This window comes from Epinephelus lanceolatus, chromosome 1 (assembly GCF_041903045.1).
Source record: "Epinephelus lanceolatus isolate andai-2023 chromosome 1, ASM4190304v1, whole genome shotgun sequence".
Classification (NCBI taxonomy): Eukaryota; Metazoa; Chordata; class Actinopteri; order Perciformes; family Serranidae; genus Epinephelus; species Epinephelus lanceolatus.
This window is the reverse complement of record NC_135734.1, coordinates 53,235,001-53,254,298: the sequence shown is the minus strand read 5'-3', so window position 1 is coordinate 53,254,298 and position 19,298 is coordinate 53,235,001. Positions and strand designations below refer to the sequence as shown.

Genomic DNA, 19,298 nt, shown 5'->3' with positions numbered 1-19,298 from the left:
GGTGAGGGACGCAGGTAACAGATGAGGGACGCAGGTATCAGGTGAGGGACGCAGGTAACAGATGAGGGACGCAGGTAACAGGTGAGGGACGCAGGTAACAGATGAGGGACGCAGGTATCAGGTGAGGGACGCAGGTAACAGATGAGGGACGCAGGTATCAGATGAGGGACACAGGTATCAGGTGAGGGACGCAGGTAGCAGGTGAGGGACGCAGGTAACAGGTGAGGGACGCAGGTAACAGGTGAGGGACGCAGGTAACAGATGAGGGACGTAGGTATCAGATGAGGGACACAGGTATCAGGTGAGGGACGCAGGTAGCAGGTGAGGGACGCAGGTAACAGGTGAGGGACGCAGGTAACAGATGAGGGACGCAGGTATCAGATGAGGGACGCAGGTATCAGGTGAGGGACGCAGGTAACAGATGAGGGATGCAGGTATCAGATGAGGGACACAGATATCAGGTGAGGGACGCAGGTAGCAGGTGAGGGATGCAGGTAACAGGTGAGTGACGCGGGTATCAGGTGAGGGACGCAGGTAACAGATGAGGGACGTAGGTATCAGGTGAGGGACATAGGTAACAGATGAGGGACGCAGGTATCAGATGAGGGACACAGGTATCAGGTGAGGGACGCAGGTAGCAGGTGAGGGACGCAGGTAACAGGTGAGGGACGCAGGTAACAGGTGAGTTACGCGGGTATCAGGTGAGGGACGCAGGTATCAGGTGAGGGACGCAGGTAACAGATGAGGGACGTAGGTATCAGGTGAGGGACATAGGTAACAGATGAGGGACGCAGGTATCAGATGAGGGACACAGGTATCAGGTGAGGGACGCAGGTAGCAGGTGAGGGACGCAGGTAACAGGTGAGGGACGCAGGTAACAGGTGAGTTACGCGGGTATCAGGTGAGGGACGCAGGTAACAGATGAGGGACGCAGGTATCAGATGAGGGACACAGGTATCAGGTGAGGGACGCAGGTAGCAGGTGAGGGACGCAGGTAACAGGTGAGTGACGTGGGTAACAGGTGAGGGACGCGGGTATCAGGTGAGGGACACGGGTAACAGGTGAGGGAAACAGGTATCAGGTGAGGGACACAGGTATCAGGTGAGGGACACAGGTATCAGGTGAGGGACACAGGTAACAGGTGTGGGACACAGGAAACAGGTGAGGGAAACAGGTATCAGGTGAGGGACACAGGTAGCAGATGAGGGACGCGGGTATCAGGTGAGGGACGCCGGTTACAGGTGAGGGACGCAGGTTACAGGTGAGGGACACAGGCAACAGGTGAGAGACACAGATAACATGTCACACTTCCTGTGAATATGATTCAGTCAGTACCTGTGTTTGTGGGGACACCTGATTTTGAATAGGGGAAGTAGTTGTATGTTTCCTGGGTCGTTTGAGAGTGTTTACCATAAAGGTCAGGGCAGAAACAGATTTTAGTCACTGTTTGGCTGTAAAACAGAAATTTATAAACAGGAAGTTGGTGTCATACTGTTATCTGTTATAAAAACAGGCTAAATAACTGATAGTAAACAGTGAGACTGAGCAGCGCTGAACAAACATAAACCAGGATTCTGTGCTGCTCTCAAGACAATTGAATCAAACACAACTGGACTTAGTTTTGTCTTAGAAGACGTTTCACCTCTTATCCAAGAGGCTTCATCAGTTCATGCTTGTCTGACTAGGCTGGAACTAGTCTGACAAACTGGTGTGGAAACAACCCAGGTATTTAATCTCTGAGGAGGTCTTCACAAGGCCAATGATGTCAGTGGTTTGTTAGTGCTCCCAAGGTGTGTCAACTACGGTTGTTGAAACTTCTGCTGCGACGGTTGTTAGAGTCACATGAGGCCATTTGTGAATGACTATTGTTTTTAGAGGTTAAGCTGTTAAATCTCCTGGGCAAGGATGAAAGGACAGCATTATAGGTGGGGGATAGGTGGTGTCGCAGACCTCCTCCTCTATTGAGAGATGATTTTTTCCAATTTCACATAGATGGCTTCTTTTACACCTCTTTCAAACCATTTGTCTTCCTTGTCCAAAATGTGCACATTGCTGTCTTCAAAGTGTACCGGTGTACAGGTTAGGGCCATTGGACCATAGTGCCATCGGGCCATAGTTTCATAGTGCCATCGGGCCATAGTTTCATAGTGCCATCGGGCCATAGTCCCATAGTGCCATCGGGCCATAGTGCCATAGTCTCATAGTGCAATCGGGCCACCGGGCAATAGTGCCATCGGGCCATAGTCCCAAAGTGCCATCGGGCCATAGTCCCAAAGTGCCATCGGGCCATAGTGCCATCGAGCCATAGTCCCATAGTGCCATCGGGCCATAGTCCCATAGTGCCATCGGGCCATAGTCCCATAGTGCCATCGGGCCATAGTCCCAAAGTGCCATCAGGCCATAGTGCCATCGAGCCATAGTCCCATAGTGCCATCGAGCCATAGTCCCAAAGTGCCATCGGGCCATAGTCCCAAAGTGCCATCGGGCCATAGTTCCATAGTGCCATTGGGCCATAGTCCCAAAGTGCCATCGGGCCATAGTCCCAAAGTGCCATCGGACCATAGTGCCATCGGGCCATAGTCCCAAAGTGCCATCGGGCCATAGTTCCATAGTGCCATCGGGCCATAGTCCCAAAGTGCCATCGGGCCATAGTTCCATAGTGCCATTGGGCCATAGTCCCAAAGTGCCATCGGGCCATAGTTCCATAGTGCCATTGAGCCATAGTGCCATTGAGCCATAGTGCCATCGAGCCATAGTGCCATTGAGCCATAGTGCCATCGGGCCATAGTGCCATTGAGCCATAGTGCCATTGAGCCATCGGGCCATAGTGCCATTGAGCCATAGTGCCATCAGGCCATAGTGCCATCGAGCCATAGTGCCATTGAGCCATAGTGCCATTGGGCCATAGTTCCATAATGCCATCGGGCCATAGTGCCATCTGGCCATAGTACCATTGAGCCATAGTGCCATTGGGCCATAGTTCCATAATGCCATCGGGCCATAGTGCCATCTGGCCATAGTACCATTGAGCCATAGTGCCATCGGGCCATAGTGCCATCTGGCCATAGTACCATTGAGCCATAGTGCCATCAGGCCATAGTGTCATTGAGCCATAGTGCCATCGGGCCATAGTGCCATCGAGCCATAGTGCCATTGAGCCATAGTGCCATCAGACCATAGTGCCATCAGGCCATAGTGCCATCGAGCCATAGTGCCATAGTGCCATTGGGCCATAGTCCCATAGTGCCATTGAGCCATAGTGCCATTGGGCCATAGTCCCATAGTGCCATCAGGCCATAGTGCCATCAGGCCATAGTGCCATCGGGCCATAGTGCCATCAGGCCATAGTGCCATTGAGCCATCGGGCCATAGTCCCATAGTGCCATCGAGCCATAGTCCCATGGTGCCATCAGGCCATAGTCCCATGGTGCCATCAGGCCATAGTGCCATCAGGCCATAGTCCCATGGTGCCATCAGACCATAGTCCATAATCCAGAGCATGGTGCCATTGGGCCATTGAGCCATCGGACCATAGTGCCATTGGCCCATAGTCCCATAGTGCCATTGAGCCATAGTGCCATCGGGCCATAGTGCCATTGAGCCATAGTGCCATCGGGCCATAGTTCCACAGTGCCATCTGGCCATAGTGCCATTGAGCCATAGTGCCATCGAGCCATAGTGCCCTCGGGCCATAGTGCCACTGAGCCATAGTGCCATCGGGCCATAGTGCCGTCGAGCCATAGTGCCATCGAGCCATAGTGCCATCGAGCCATAGTGCCATCGGGCCATAGTGCCATCGAGCCATAGTGCCATCGGGCAATAGTGTCATCGAGCCATAGTGCCATTGAGCCATAGTGCCATCGGGGCATAGTGCCATCGGGTCATAGTGCCATCGAGCCATAGTGGCAATGAGCCATAGTGCCATCGGGCCGTAGTGCCATCGAGCCATAGTGCCATTGAGCCATAGTGCCATCGGGCCATAGTCCCATAGTGCCATCAGGCCATAGTGCCATGGTGCCATCAGGCCATAGTCCATAGTCCAGAGCATGGTGCCATTGGGCCATTGAGCCATCGGAGCATAGTGCCATTGGGCCATAGTCCCATAGTGCCATCGGGCCATAGTGCCATCGAGCCATAGTGCCATTGAGCCATAGTGCCATCGGGCCATAGTGCCATCGGGCCATAGTCCCATAGTGCCATCAGGCCATAGTCCATAGTCCAGAGCATGGTGCCATTGAGCCATCGGAGCATAGTGCCATTGGGCCATAGTCCCATAGTGCCATCGGGCCATAGTGCCATCGAGCCATAGTGCCATTGAGCCATAGTGCCATCAGGCCATAGTGCCATCGGGCCATAGTCCCATGGTGCCATCAGGCCATAGTCCATAGTCCAGAGCATGGTGCCATTGGGCCATTGAGCCATCGGAGCATAGTGCCATTGGGCCATAGTCCCATAGTGCCATCAAGCCATAGTACCATTGAGCCATAGTGCCATCAGGCCATAGTGCCATCGGGCCATAGTCCCATGGTGCCATCAGGCCATAGTGCCATCGGGCCATAGTGCCATCAAGCCATAGTGCCATTGAGCCATAGTGCCATCGGGCCATAGTCCCATAGTGCCATCGGGCCATAGTGCCATGGTGCCATCAGGCCATAGTCCATAGTCCAGAGCATGGTGCCATTGGGCCATTGAGCCATCGGAGCATAGTGCCATTGGGCCATAGTCCCATAGTGCCATCAGGCCATAGTGCCATCGGGCCATAGTCCCATGGTGCCATCAGGCCATAGTGCCATCGGGCCATAGTCCCATGGTGCCATCAGGCCATAGTGCCATCGGGCCATAGTGCCATCGAGCCATAGTGCCATAGTGCCATAGTCCCAAAGTGCCATCGGGCCATAGTTCCATAGTGCCATTGGGCCATAGTCCCAAAGTGCCATCGGGCCATAGTTCCATAGTGCCATTGGGCCATAGTCCCAAAGTGCCATCGGGCCATAGTTCCATAGTGCCATTGAGCCATAGTGCCATTGAGCCATAGTGCCATTGAGCCATAGTGCCATCGAGCCATAGTGCCATTGAGCCATAGTGCCATCGGGCTATAGTGCCATTGAGCCATAGTGCCATTGAGCCATCGGGCCGTAGTGCCATTGAGCCATAGTGCCATCAGGCCATAGTGCCATCAAGCCATAGTGCCATTGAGCCATAGTGCCATTGGGCCATAGTTCCATAATGCCATCGGGCCATAGTGCCATCTGGCCATAGTACCATTGAGCCATAGTGCCATCGGGCCATAGTGTCATTGAGCCATAGTGCCATCGGGCCATAGTGCCATCGAGCCATAGTGCCATTGAGCCATAGTGCCATCAGACCATAGTGCCATCAGGCCATAGTGCCATCGAGCCATAGTGCCATAGTGCCATTGGGCCATAGTCCCATAGTGCCATTGAGCCATAGTGCCATTGGGCCATAGTCCCATAGTGCCATCAGGCCATAGTGCCATCAGGCCATAGTGCCATCGGGCCATAGTGCCATCAGGCCATAGTGCCATCGAGCCATAGTGCCATTGAGCCATCGGGCCATAGTCCCATAGTGCCATCGGGCCATAGTCCCATAGTGCCATCGAGCCATAGTCCCATGGTGCCATCAGGCCATAGTCCCATGGTGCCATCAGGCCATAGTCCCATGGTGCCATCAGGCCATAGTCCATAGTCCAGAGCATGGTGCCATTGGGCCATTGAGCCATCGGACCATAGTGCCATTGGCCCATAGTCCCATAGTGCCATTGAGCCATAGTGCCATCGGGCCATAGTGCCATTGAGCCATAGTGCCATCGGGCCATCGAGCCATAGTGCCATTGAGCCATAGTGCCATCGGGCCATAGTCCCAAAGTGCCATCGGGCCATAGTTCCACAGTGCCATCTGGACCATAGTGCCATTGAGCCATAGTGCCATCGGGCCATAGTGCCATCGAGCCATAGTGCCCTCGGGCCATAGTGCCACTGAGCCATAGTGCCATCGGGCCATAGTGCCATCGAGCCATAGTGCCATCGAGCCATAGTGCCATCGAGCCATAGTGCCATCGGGCCATAGTGCCATCGAGCCATAGTGCCATCGAGCCATAGTGCCATCGGGCAATAGTGTCATCGAGCCATAGTGCCATCAGGCCATAGTGCCATCGGGCCATAGTGCCATCGGGTCATAGTGCCATCGAGCCATAGTGGCAATGAGCCATAGTGCCATCGAGCCATAGTGCCATTGAGCCATAGTGCCATCGGGCCATAGTCCCATAGTGCCATCAGGCCATAGTGCCATGGTGCCATCAGGCCATAGTCCATAGTCCAGAGCATGGTGCCATAGTGCCATTGGGCCATAGTCCCATAGTGCCATCGGGCCATAGTGCCATCGAGCCATAGTGCCATTGAGCCATAGTGCCATCGGGCCATAGTGCCATCAGGCCATAGTCCCATAGTGCCATCAGGCCATAGTCCATAGTCCAGAGCATGGTGCCATTGAGCCATCGGAGCATAGTGCCATTGGGCCATAATCCCATAGTGCCATCGGGCCATAGTGCCATCGAGCCATAGTGCCATTGAGCCATAGTGCCATCAGGCCATAGTGCCATCGGGCCATAGTCCCATGGTGCCATCAGGCCATAGTCCATAGTCCAGAGCATGGTGCCATTGGGCCATTGAGCCATCGGAGCATAGTGCCATCGAGCCATAGTGCCATCGGGCCATAGTCCCATGGTGCCATCAGGCCATAGTCCATAGTCCAGAGCATGGTGCCATTGGGCCATTGAGCCATCGGAGCATAGTGCCATTGGGCCATAGTCCCATAGTGCCATCGAGCCATAGTACCATTGAGCCATAGTGCCATCGGGCCATAGTCCCATGGTGCCATCAGGCCATAGTGCCATCGGGCCATAGTGCCATCGAGCCATAGTGACATCGGGCCATAGTCCCATAGTGCCATCAGGCCATAGTGCCATGGTGCCATCAGGCCATAGTCCATAGTCCAGAGCATGGTGCCATTGGGCCATTGAGCCATCGGACCATAGTGCCATTGGCCCATAGTCCCATAGTGCCATTGAGCCATAGTGCCATCGGGCCATAGTGCCATTGAGCCATAGTGCCATTGAGCCATAGTGCCATCGGGCCATAGTCCCAAAGTGCCATCGGGCCATAGTTCCACAGTGCCATCTGGCCATAGTGCCATTGAGCCATAGTGCTCTCGGGCCATAGTCCCATGGTGCCATCAGGCCATAGTCCATAGTCCAGAGCATGGTGCCATTGGGCCATTGAGCCATCGGAGCATAGTGCCATTGGGCCATAGTCCCATAGTGCCATCGAGCCATAGTACCATTGAGCCATAGTGCCATCGGGCCATAGTCCCATGGTGCCATCAGGCCATAGTGCCATCGGGCCATAGTGCCATCGAGCCATAGTGACATCGGGCCATAGTCCCATAGTGCCATCAGGCCATAGTGCCATGGTGCCATCAGGCCATAGTCCATAGTCCAGAGCATGGTGCCATTGGGCCATTGAGCCATCGGACCATAGTGCCATTGGCCCATAGTCCCATAGTGCCATTGAGCCATAGTGCCATCGGGCCATAGTGCCATTGAGCCATAGTGCCATTGAGCCATAGTGCCATCGGGCCATAGTCCCAAAGTGCCATCGGGCCATAGTTCCACAGTGCCATCTGGCCATAGTGCCATTGAGCCATAGTGCCCTCGGGCCATAGTGCCACTGAGCCATAGTGCCATCGGGCCATAGTGCCATCGAGCCATAGTGCCATCGAGCCATAGTGCCATCGAGCCATAGTGCCATCGGGCCATAGTGCCATCGAGCCATAGTGCCATCGAGCCATAGTGCCATCGGGCAATAGTGTCATCGAGCCATAGTGCCATCAGGCCATAGTGCCATCGGGGCATAGTGCCATCGGGTCATAGTGCCATCGAGCCATAGTGCCATTGAGCCATAGTGCCATCGGGCCATAGTCCCATAGTGCCATCAGGCCATAGTGCCATGGTGCCATCAGGCCATAGTCCATAGTCCAGAGCATGGTGCCATTGGGCCATTGAGCCATCGGAGCATAGTGCCATTGGGCCATAGTCCCATAGTGCCATCGGGCCATAGTGCCATCGAGCCATAGTGCCATTGAGCCATAGTGCCATCGGGCCATAGTGCCATCAGGCCATAGTCCCATAGTGCCATCAGGCCATAGTCCATAGTCCAGAGCATGGTGCCTTTGAGCCATCGGAGCATAGTGCCATTGGGCCATAGTCCCATAGTGCCATCGGGCCATAGTGCCATCGAGCCATAGTGCCATTGAGCCATAGTGCCATCAGGCCATAGTGCCATCGGGCCATAGTCCCATGGTGCCATCAGGCCATAGTCCATAGTCCAGAGCATGGTGCCATTGGGCCATTGAGCCATCGGAGCATAGTGCCATCGAGCCATAGTGCCATCGGGCCATAGTCCCATGGTGCCATCAGGCCATAGTCCATAGTCCAGAGCATGGTGCCATTGGGCCATTGAGCCATCGGAGCATAGTGCCATTGGGCCATAGTCCCATAGTGCCATCGAGCCATAGTACCATTGAGCCATAGTGCCATCAGGCCATAGTGCCATCGGGCCATAGTCCCATGGTGCCATCGGGCCATAGTGCCATCGAGCCATAGTGACATCGGGCCATAGTCCCATAGTGTCATCAGGCCATAGTGCCATGGTGCCATCAGGCCATAGTCCATAGTCCAGAGCATGGTGCCATTGGGCCATTGAGCCATCGGAGCATAGTGCCATTGGGCCATAGTCCCATAGTGCCATCAGGCCATAGTGCCATCGGGCCATAGTCCCATGGTGCCATCAGGCCATAGTGCCATCGGGCCATAGTCCCATGGTGCCATCAGGCCATAGTGCCATCGGGCCATAGTGCCATCGAGCCATAGTGCCATAGTGCCATTGAGCCGTAGTGCCATTGGGCCATAGTCCCATAGTGCCATCGGGCCATAGTCCCATGGTGCCATCAGGCCATAGTCCATAGTCCAGAGCATAATGCCATTGGGCCATTGAGCCATCGGAGCATAGTGCCATCGGGCCATGGTCCCATAGTGCCATCGAGCCATAGTGCCATTGAGCCATAGTGCCATCGGGCCATAGTCCCATAGTGCCATTGGGCCATAGTCCCATGGTGCCATCAGGCCATAGTGCCATCGGGCCATAGTGCCATTGAGCCATAGTGCCATTGAGCCATAGTGCCATCGGGCCATAGTCCCATAGTGCCATCGGGCCATAGTCCCATGGTGCCATCAGGCCATAGTGCCATCGGGCCATAGTGCCATCGAGCCATAGTGCCATAGTGCCATTGAGCCGTAGTGCCATTGGGCCATAGTCCCATAGTGCCATCGGGCCATAGTCCCATGGTGCCATCAGGCCATAGTCCATAGTCCAGAGCATAGTGCCATTGGGCCATAGTGCTATCGAGCCATAGTGCCATCGAGCCATAGTGCCATCGAGCCATAGTGCCATCAGGCCATAGTGCCATCGGGCCATAGTGCCATCGGGCCATAGTGCCATCGGGCCATAGTGCCATCGGGCCATAGTTCCATAGTCCCATAGTGCCATCGGGCCATAGTCCCATGGTGCCATCGGGCCATAGTCCCATGGTGCCATCAGGCCATAGTCCATAGTCCAGAGCATGGTGCCATTGGGCCATTGAGCCATCGGGGCATGGTGTCATTGGGCCATTGAGCCATCGGAGCATGGTGCCATTGGGCCATTGAGCCATCGGAGCATAGTGCCATTGGGCCATTGAGCCATCGGGGCATAGTGTCATTGGGCCATTGAGCCATCGGGGCATGGTGTCATTGGGCCATTGAGCCATCGGGGCATAGTGCCATTGGGCCATTGAGCCATCGGGGCATAGTGTCATTGGGCCATTGAGCCATCGGAGCATAGTGCCATTGGGCCATTGAGCCATCGGGGCATAGTGCCATTGGGCCATTGAGCCATCGGGGCATAGTGTCATTGGGCCATTGAGCCATCGGGGCATGGTGTCATTGGGCCATTGAGCCATCGGGGCATAGTGCCATTGGGCCATTGAGCCATCGGGGCATAGTGTCATTGGGCCATTGAGCCATCGGAGCATAGTGCCATTGGGCCATTGAGCCATCGGGGCATGGTGTCATTGGGCCATTGAGCCATCGGGGCATGGTGCCATTGGGCCATTGAGCCATTGGGGCATGGTGTCATTGGGCCATTGAGCCATCGGGGCATGGTGCCACTGGGCCATTGAGCCATCGGGGCATAGTGCCATTGGGCCATTGAGCCATCGGGGCATAGTGCCATTGGGCCATTGAGCCATCGGGGCATAGTGCCATTGGGCCATTGAGCCATCGGGGCATAGGGCAGTGGTTGTTGTTGGACTTGTTTAAACACAGTGGTCGTATCGATCTGAGCAGTAATGAGGATGATGGACTGACAGTGAGATGGCACATTTTTATTTGAAGTGTAAAAACGTTTTTGGTCATTATGAAACAGTGACGGGGTCATTCAGAGGAAACACTGTGTATTGTTGTGTAACAGGAAGTGGTGACCATTGTGGTGTTCGGGGTGGAGTACATGGTGAGGATCTGGGCCGCAGGCTGCTGCTGTCGCTACAGAGGATGGAGAGGAAGACTCAAATTCGCCAGGAAACCTTTTTGTGTCATTGGTGAGTCTGATGACTTTAACAACATGTCCTTCTCCTTCAGACAGATGAGTGTGAGATATTCTAACCACCTGTTGGTCTGTCTGTCCTGTGACCTGTCCCTGTGCAGACATCATGGTGTTGATAGCGTCCATCTCAGTGTTGGCCGCAGGGACTCAGGGGAACGTCTTCGCCACATCAGCCATCAGGTCGCTTCGTTTCCTTCAGATTCTGAGGATGATCAGGATGGACCGGCGGGGAGGAACCTGGAAACTGCTGGGATCAGTCGTCTACGCCCACAGCAAGGTAACCTGGGAAATACTGCATCAGCACTGTCTTCTTCCTGACATCTGATCCTGTCTATTGATCCTGGACTCTATTGATCACAGTTATTGATTACCTGTCTTGTCTAACCTCTGTCCAGGTCTCCCTGTTCTCTGTCTCACTGTACCGTGATGTCTCTTATGATGTCTCTCTGTCTCTGTGTCTCACTGTATGTCTCACTGTACCGTGATGTCTCTTATGATGTCTCTCTGTCTCACTGTACCATGATGTCTCTGTGTCTCTTTGTCTCACTGTACCGTGATGTCTCTTATGATGTCTCTCTGTCTCACTGTACCATGATGTCTCTGTGTCTCTTTGTCTCACTGTACCGTGATGTCTCTTATGATGTCTCTGTGTCTCACTGTACCGTGATGTCTCTTATGATGTCTCTGTGTCTCACTGTACCACGATGTCTCTGATGATGTCTCTGTGTCTCACTGTACTGTGATGTTTCTGACGATGTCTCTTTGTCTCTTTGTCTCACTGTACCGTGATGTCTCTGATGATATCTCTGTGTCCGTCCCTCTGCAGGAGTTGATCACGGCGTGGTATATTGGCTTTCTGTGTCTCATTCTGGCCAGTTTCCTGGTTTATTTGGCAGAGAAAGAGGACAACGAACAGTTTGAGACGTATGCAGACGCCCTCTGGTGGGGACTGGTGAGATACTGATAGACACACACAGACAGACAGACAGACAGACAGACAGGTGTCCCAGGTGATACAGGTACATTATGTGACATTTAGTTTGAAGGTGAAGCTTCGTGTTTTTGTTGATCAATAAATATGTATTGTTGTTTTGTTTGTTTAGTAAACATGAGATGATGATGTCACAGTACAGTCAGGTACAGGTGTGGCCTCTCATTTACACTAGTCTGAACTCTGGAACAATCTGAGTGGTCTGTTTCCGTCTCTGTCAGATCACCTTGACAACCATTGGCTATGGAGACAAGTTCCCCATCACCTGGAACGGCCGCCTCCTGGCAGCGACCTTCACTCTGATCGGAGTTTCATTCTTCGCTCTGCCTGCAGTGAGTCTCTGTCATGGTGCCCTCATTATGTAACATGACTGTGACATCATGTCCCGTACACTGATACAACAGCAGCATCCTGATCATAAACCTGAACCTTGTTTTTCACTGACCTTTAAAAGTCCTGCTCAGTTATGGACACAAACAGGGACGTCTCCAAACTGTCCTCTGTGTTCAGACTGTGACCTCTGTCCATCCATGACACAAAGTTTAATGTAAAGTTCACGCAGACGTCCTGTCTGTTATGTTTGAGTTAATTTGACTCAAATGTATAAAACTGATTTTAATCAGTTTGCAGCTAATGAACACGTCACTGTGCATTGAACATGTTGTGGTGTGTTGTGGCTAAATGGGCAGAGTTTCCCAGCATGCTGTGATACTTGTCGTAACTCAGTGATGTCACACAGTGATGACTGTTTGTGTACATCTCAGAGGTTCTGATGGGACACAGTTCATGTTGTGGTCAAAGTGAGTTCAGTCGTAAACACAGTTAGTGGCATCCTGTCTGTGTGGACGTCAGAGTGTCTGACAGGAAGTTGTGCTGAGGTGAAATAAAGAGCACTTCCTGGTCCAGAGTTCATCTCTTCGTCTTGTTCTAGAAACCTCAGCTCACCATGATGTGTTTTTGTAGTTCAATGAAACTGACAGATGGTAACAGTGTGTGACAGTGTGTAACAACAGTGTGTGACAGTGTGTAACAGTGTGTAACAGAGTGTGACAGAGTGTGACAGAGTGTAACAGAGTGTGACAGAGTGTGACAGAGTGTAACAGAGTGTAACAGTGTGTGACAGTGTGTAACAGTGTGTAACAGAGTGTGACAGAGTGTGACAGAGTGTAACAGAGTGTGACAGTGTGTGACAGAGTGTGACAGTGTGTAACAGTGTGTGACAGTGTGTAACAGTGTGTAACAGAGTGTGACAGAGTGTGACAGAGTGTAACAGAGTGTCACAGTGTGTGACAGAGTGTGACAGTGTCACAGTGTGTGACAGAGTGTGACAGTGTGTGACAGTGTGTGACAGTGTCACAGAGTGTGACAGAGTGTAAGAGTGTGACAGAGTGTGACAGTGTGTAACAGTGTGTAACAGAGTGCTGACGATGCTGACAATGTGGCGGAAAATGCTGACGATGTGACGGTGAATGCTGACGATATGACAGTGTGTGACAGAGTGTGACAGAGTGTAACAGAGTGTGACAGTGTGTAACAGAGTGTGACAGTGTTTTACAGCGTTTCACAGTGTGTGACAGTGTGTGACAGTGTCACAGAGTGTGACAGTGTGTGACAGTGTGTGACAGTGTGTAAGAGTGTGACAGAGTGTGACAGTGTGTAACAGTGTGTAACAGAGTGTGACAGTGTGTGACAGAGTGTGACAGAGTGTGACAGTGTGACAGTGTGTGACAGTGTGTGACAGAGTGTAACAGTGTGTGACAGTGTGTAACAGAGTGTGACAGTGTGTGACAGTGTGTTACAGTGTATGACAGTGTGTGACAGTGTGTTACAGTGTGTAACAGAGTGTATCTGTCACATACTGTCACACACTGTTACACACTGTCACACACTGTTACACACTGTCACACTCTGTCACACTCTGTTACACTCTGTCACAGTGTGTGACAGTGTGTGACAGTGTGTAACAGAGTGCTGACGATGCTGACAATGTGGCGGAAAATGCTGACGATGTGACGGTGAATGCTGACGATATGACAGTGTGTGACAGAGTGTAACAGAGTGTGACAGAGTGTAACAGAGTGTGACAGTGTGTAACAGAGTGTGACAGTGTTTTACAGCGTTTTACAGTGTATGACAGTGTGTGACAGTGTGTTACAGTGTTTTACAGTGTATGACAGTGTATGACAGTGTGTTACAGTGTTTTACAGTGTATGACAGTGTGTTACAGTGTTTTACAGTGTATGACAGTGTGTGACGGTGTGTAACATAGTGTGACAGTGTTTTACAGTGTGTGACAGTGGGTGATAATTATCTGAAAATAATCTGATGATTATCTGTGTGTCTCTGTGTGTCTCTGTGTGTCCCTCAGGGGATCCTGGGTTCAGGTTTTGCTCTGAAGGTTCAGGAGCAGCATCGACAGAAACACTTTGAGAAGAGAAGAAATCCAGCAGCTGGACTCATACAGGTGATCTTCCTCCTCCTCTTCTTTATCACTCAGTGAAGACATGTTGACATCATCCAGTCCCATCGTCTCTATCCATCCAGACCAAACGTCCATAAATCCTCTCAGTCGTCATCTTTCAGTTTCCTTCAGGTGACGGTTTCTGTACGTCTCAACAGGAGCTGCTCGCACATCATAATCAGATCACGACTAAACACCGCCAAGTAACAAACGAACTTTCTATACGTTTGGGATTTATAAAAACAAACTGGTGGTAATTCTGAGTCACACGTACGAACAGGAAGTGGAGAAATGAGAAACTGATTTGGACAGAAACATCAAACTGTTCAAATTCACACCATCGTCTAAAATTAATCAAAATATTGTTCTGAAGTTTTATAAATAGTTATGTTCTTACATGTTCCTATGAATGATTAATTTGAGCATTCACCATCAGCCACATCATCAGCATTCACCGCCACATTGTCGGCATTCGCAGCCACATCATCAGCATTCATCGTCACATCGTCAGCATTCACCGCCACATCGTCAGCATTAACCGCCACATCATCAGCATTCACCGTCACATCGTCAGCATTTTCCGCCACGTCGTCAGCATCCACCGTCATATCGTCAGCATTTTCCGCTACATCGTCAGCATTCACCGCCACATCATCAGCATTCACCGCCACATCGTCAGCATCCACCGTCATATCGTCAGCATTTTCCGCCACATCGTCAGCATTTTCCGCCACATCGTCAGCATCCACCGTCACATCGTCAGCATTTTCCGCTACATCGTCAGCATTCACCGCCACATCATCAGCATTCACCGCCACATCGTCAGCATTCACCGTCACATCGTCAGCATTTTCCGCCACATCGTCAGCATCCACCGTCATATCGTCAGCATTTTCCGCCACATCGTCAGCATTTTCCGCCACATCGTCAGCATCCACCGTCATATCGTCAGCATTTTCCGCCACATCGTCAGCATTCACCGCCACATCGTCAGCATTCACCGTCACATCGTCAGCATTCACCGCCACATCGTCAGCATTCACCGCCACATCGTCAGCATTCACCGTCACATCATCAGCATGGTTACTGTGATGTACCCGCTTCTTCATATGTTGTTCGTTGCTGTTTCCATGGAAACGATCACCTGCTTTCTGTCACTGCAGGCGGCATGGAGGGTTTATGCCACAAATCTGAGCCGAACTGATCTGACTTCAACCTGGGATTATTATGAAAGGACAGTGTCTGTCCCCATGTACAGGTGAGACTCCACCTGCAGAGACCCCCCCCCCCCCCCCCCCCCCCGATGAGCTGATCTCCAAATGACATGTTTTATATCAGTTTAGTACAATAAGGAGCACCATCCAAAAGTTTGGACCTCTGAGCAGTGAGACCTCTGAGCAGTGAGACCGCTGTCCCCAGGGTCTCTTGTTGACAGTGATGGTGAGGACGGAGTAGGTGACTCCTGACAGCTTGTCCCAACACTCAGCAGCCATGGGCTCCTCTAAACAGCTGCCTGCACTCTGAACACTCAAAGACCTGATGTAGACTAGAGGAAGATAGCAAAGTGTTTTTAGGGAGCTGTTCTCTCACTTGGTCATGTCACTAAGAAATAGACATTAACAGGAACTGTGGAGGTCAAGCTGAAAACTGTGTGAAAAAGGAAGAGTGGTGGTGCACTGTTGTACTGAGCAGACACACCTGGACAGGTATGACCTTCATGGAAGAGTCATCAGAAGAAAACCTCACCACTAAATTCAGCCTCACAGGTTTGTGAAGGAACATCGAGACAAGCCTGATGCTTTCTGGAAACACGTCCTGAGGACTGATGAAGGTCAAACAGAGCATAATGAGCAAATGTTGCTGCAAAAAGAGAATGAGTTCAAGTGTCTCAGGCTCTTGTTCACAGTGAGGGTAGAATGGAGCGTGAGATGGATCGGCAGTTTGGTGCGGCGTCTGCAGTGATGTGAGTGCCGGGCCGTCATGGTTCAGACGGAGCTGAGCCAGAAGGCAAAGCTTTCCATTTCCTGGTCCATCTCCGTCCCAACCCTCACCTATGGTCATGAGCTCTGGGTAGTGACTGAAAGAATGAGGTCACAGATACAAGCGTCTGAAATGAGTTTCCTCTGTAGGGTGTCTGGGCTCAGCCTTAGAGATAGGGGGAGGAGTCAGACATCTGGAGGGAGCTCGGAGTAGAGCTGCTGCTCCTTCATGTTGAGGTGGTTCAACATCTGATCAGGATCCTCCTGGTCTAGCTGGTAGGAGGCCCCGGGGCAGACCCAAAACAACCTCGACTTGGGTAACTTGTTGAAAATGGATGGATGATGAGCAAAGGTCTGTTAGTAGAAAAACCTGTTAAAGATGGTTGTGGATGATGAAGAGGAGCCAGCTGAAGGTTTGGACATGCCCCTCATAGTCCCCCAACCCAGAGCCCTTGAATAGAGAGTTGCGTCATCTCCGTTCACCCCACTGGACCATTTTTTTCACAGTGATGGCGGATCACGGAGCCTCTCAATAGTTCCTGGAAGTAAGCGGCACATGCTAGCAGCCAATGGAGTTACAGCAGAAAAGACCGGCTGTGATGCACTTTTAACGGATAAGACGTCTAAAGACACAAATTTACATTATCAGCACAACTTCTCCAAACTAACACGTGCATTAAAGCTTGTTAGTGGATTATCTCCCATTAAATTAGTAGATTTATAGAATGTTAAAAGATAAGATAACAGATTGGGCTGGAACACTGCATACTGTACACACAGATAATGCTAACCATGAACAGCCTCTTAGTTTTAAATTGTCTGAACCATTTTGTGTAACATTGGGAAGTTAGAGTGCTTCCAGTCCTGATGTTTTGCGAGCCAGTCTGAGTTGTAGTATTGCTGCCTGATTGTTGAGTGAAGGTGAAATGAAACAAAAACATAACTTATGGTCTGTTTTATAGGCTTTGTGACTCTGTTGAGTACCTGTCTATAATATGTCACAGCTCAGCTGATATTACACTGATAGTGAAGTGAGAGGGAAGTTTGAGCTGAATGAGATTTAAAACAAGATAAGTAATTTTGATAAATGAAACATATCAGGCTAATGTAGGAGCAGTGATGCTGCAGGAGCACTGGGTGGTGGAGGAGCAGTGATGCTGCAGGAGCACTAGGCGGTGGAGGAGCAGTAATGCTGCAGGAGCACTGTGTGGTGGAGGAGCAATGATGCTGCAGGAGCACTGTGTGGTGGAGGAGCAGTGATGCTGCAGGAGCACTGGGCGGTGGAGGAGCAGTGATGCTGCAGGAGCACTGTGCGGTGGAGGAGCAGTGATGCTGCAGGAGCACTGGGCAGTGGAGGAGCGGTGATGCTGCAGGAGCACTGTGTGGTGGAGGAGTGGTGATGCTGCAGGAGCACTGGGTGGTGGAGGAGCAATGATGCTGCACACAGCACTGTGGTGGAGACTGTACAAGAGGACGACACGGAAGGAAGGGCACATACAAACTGCTCGACATCCAAGTCACGTTTATTTGAAATTAATTTGTTATAGTAAAAAGACAAAGATACATAAAATATATATGTCTATAAACTGCTGCTGACCCATTGTGCTGTCACCTGACAGTCATTGGTTATCAACTGAAGTCACTGGTTGTCACCTGACAGTCATCGGTTCAATTCAATTCAATTCAATTTTATTTATAAAGCCCAATATCACAAATCACAATTTGCCTCACAGGGCTTTACAGCATACGACATCCCTCTGTCCTTATGACCCTCACAGCTGATCAGGAAAAACTCCCCAAAAAACCCTTTAACGGGAAAAAAACGGTAGAAACCTCAGGAAGAGCAACTGAGGAGGGATCCCTCTTCCAGGACGGACAGACGTGCAATAGATGTCGTACAGAACAGATCAACATAATAAATTAACAGTAATCCATATGACACAATGAGACAGAGAGAGAGACAGAGAGAGAGACAGAGAGAGAGAGAGAGAGAGAGATGCAGGACAGACGGTAATAATATTATAGTTATAGTTCTGGCTACTGTGGTACAATATGTTGAAAGTATGTATTAATATCTGGCAGTATACATGTGTGACAATAGTCATATGTGTATAATAACAGTAGAAGTATGACTAATGACTAATGATGGCAGCAGCAGCAGGAGGCATCTGGCAGGACCACGGCAGCAGCACAACCACACACGTCACGCTGTCCAGGCACCGCTGTGATATGAGTTAATCTGAGAGACAGTGGAGCACAAAGGCTCCGGAGAAGAAGCCGAGTTAGTGACATCCAGAATGGCCGAGTTAGCAAGATGCAGTAATAGAATACGAGAGAGAGAGAGAGAGAAGGAGAGAAGGTGCCCGGTGTATTATAGGGGGGTCCTCCGGCAGACTAGGCCTAAGTCAGCCTAACTAGGGGCTGGTACAGGGCAAGCCTGAGCCAGCCCTAACTATAAGCTTTATCAAAGAGGAAAGTCTTAAGTCTAGTCTTAAATGTGGAGACGGTGTCTGCCTCCCGGACCGTAACAGGAAGATGATTCCACAGGAGAGGAGCCTGATAGCTGAAGGCTCTGGCTCCTGATTCTACTTTTGGAGACTTTAGGGACCACGAGTAACCCTGCGTTCTCAGAGCGCAGTGTTCTGGTGGGATAATATGGCACTATGAGCTCTCTAAGATATGACGGAGCTTGACCATTTAGAGCTTTATAAGTTAACAGTAGGATTTTAAATTCAATTCTGGATTTTACAGGGAGCCAGTGCAGAGAAGCTAAAACAGGAGAAATATGATCTCGTTTCTTAGTTCCTGTTAGTACACGTGCTGCTGCATTCTGAATTAGCTGGAGAGTTTTTAAGGACTTACTAGAGCTACCTGATAATAGAGAGTTACAGTAATCCAGCCTAGAGGTAACAAAAGCGTGGACCAATTTTTCTGCATCTTTTCGGGTCAGGATAGGCCTAATTTTCGCAATATTACGCAGATGAAAAAAATGCAGTCTGTGAGGTTTGTTTTAAATGAGAATTAAAAGACAAATCTTGATCAAATGTTACTCCGATGTTTCTTACGGTAGTGCTAGAGGCCAGAGCAATGCCATCTAGAGAAACTATGTCATCAGATAAAGAGTCTCTGAGTTGTTTGGGGCCAAGAACAAT

At 51.0% G+C, this 19,298-nt stretch overlaps 1 protein-coding gene across 5 annotated transcripts in view; it reads left to right on the top strand.

The window, feature by feature from the left end:
• The window catches only part of LOC117256861 (potassium voltage-gated channel subfamily KQT member 2-like), a 59,583-nt gene that overhangs the window by 6,622 nt on the left and 33,663 nt on the right, over positions 1–19,298 (top strand). For all 5 annotated transcript variants that reach the window (XM_078172071.1, XM_078172072.1, XM_078172076.1 and 2 more), the window contains 6 exons: positions 10,584–10,710; positions 10,817–10,992; positions 11,542–11,667; positions 11,928–12,038; positions 14,075–14,170; positions 15,331–15,425. In XM_078172071.1, the coding sequence (XP_078028197.1) occupies positions 10,584–10,710; positions 10,817–10,992; positions 11,542–11,667; positions 11,928–12,038; positions 14,075–14,170; positions 15,331–15,425 (731 nt within the window). The remainder of the gene's footprint in view (positions 1–10,583; positions 10,711–10,816; positions 10,993–11,541; positions 11,668–11,927; positions 12,039–14,074; positions 14,171–15,330; positions 15,426–19,298) is intronic.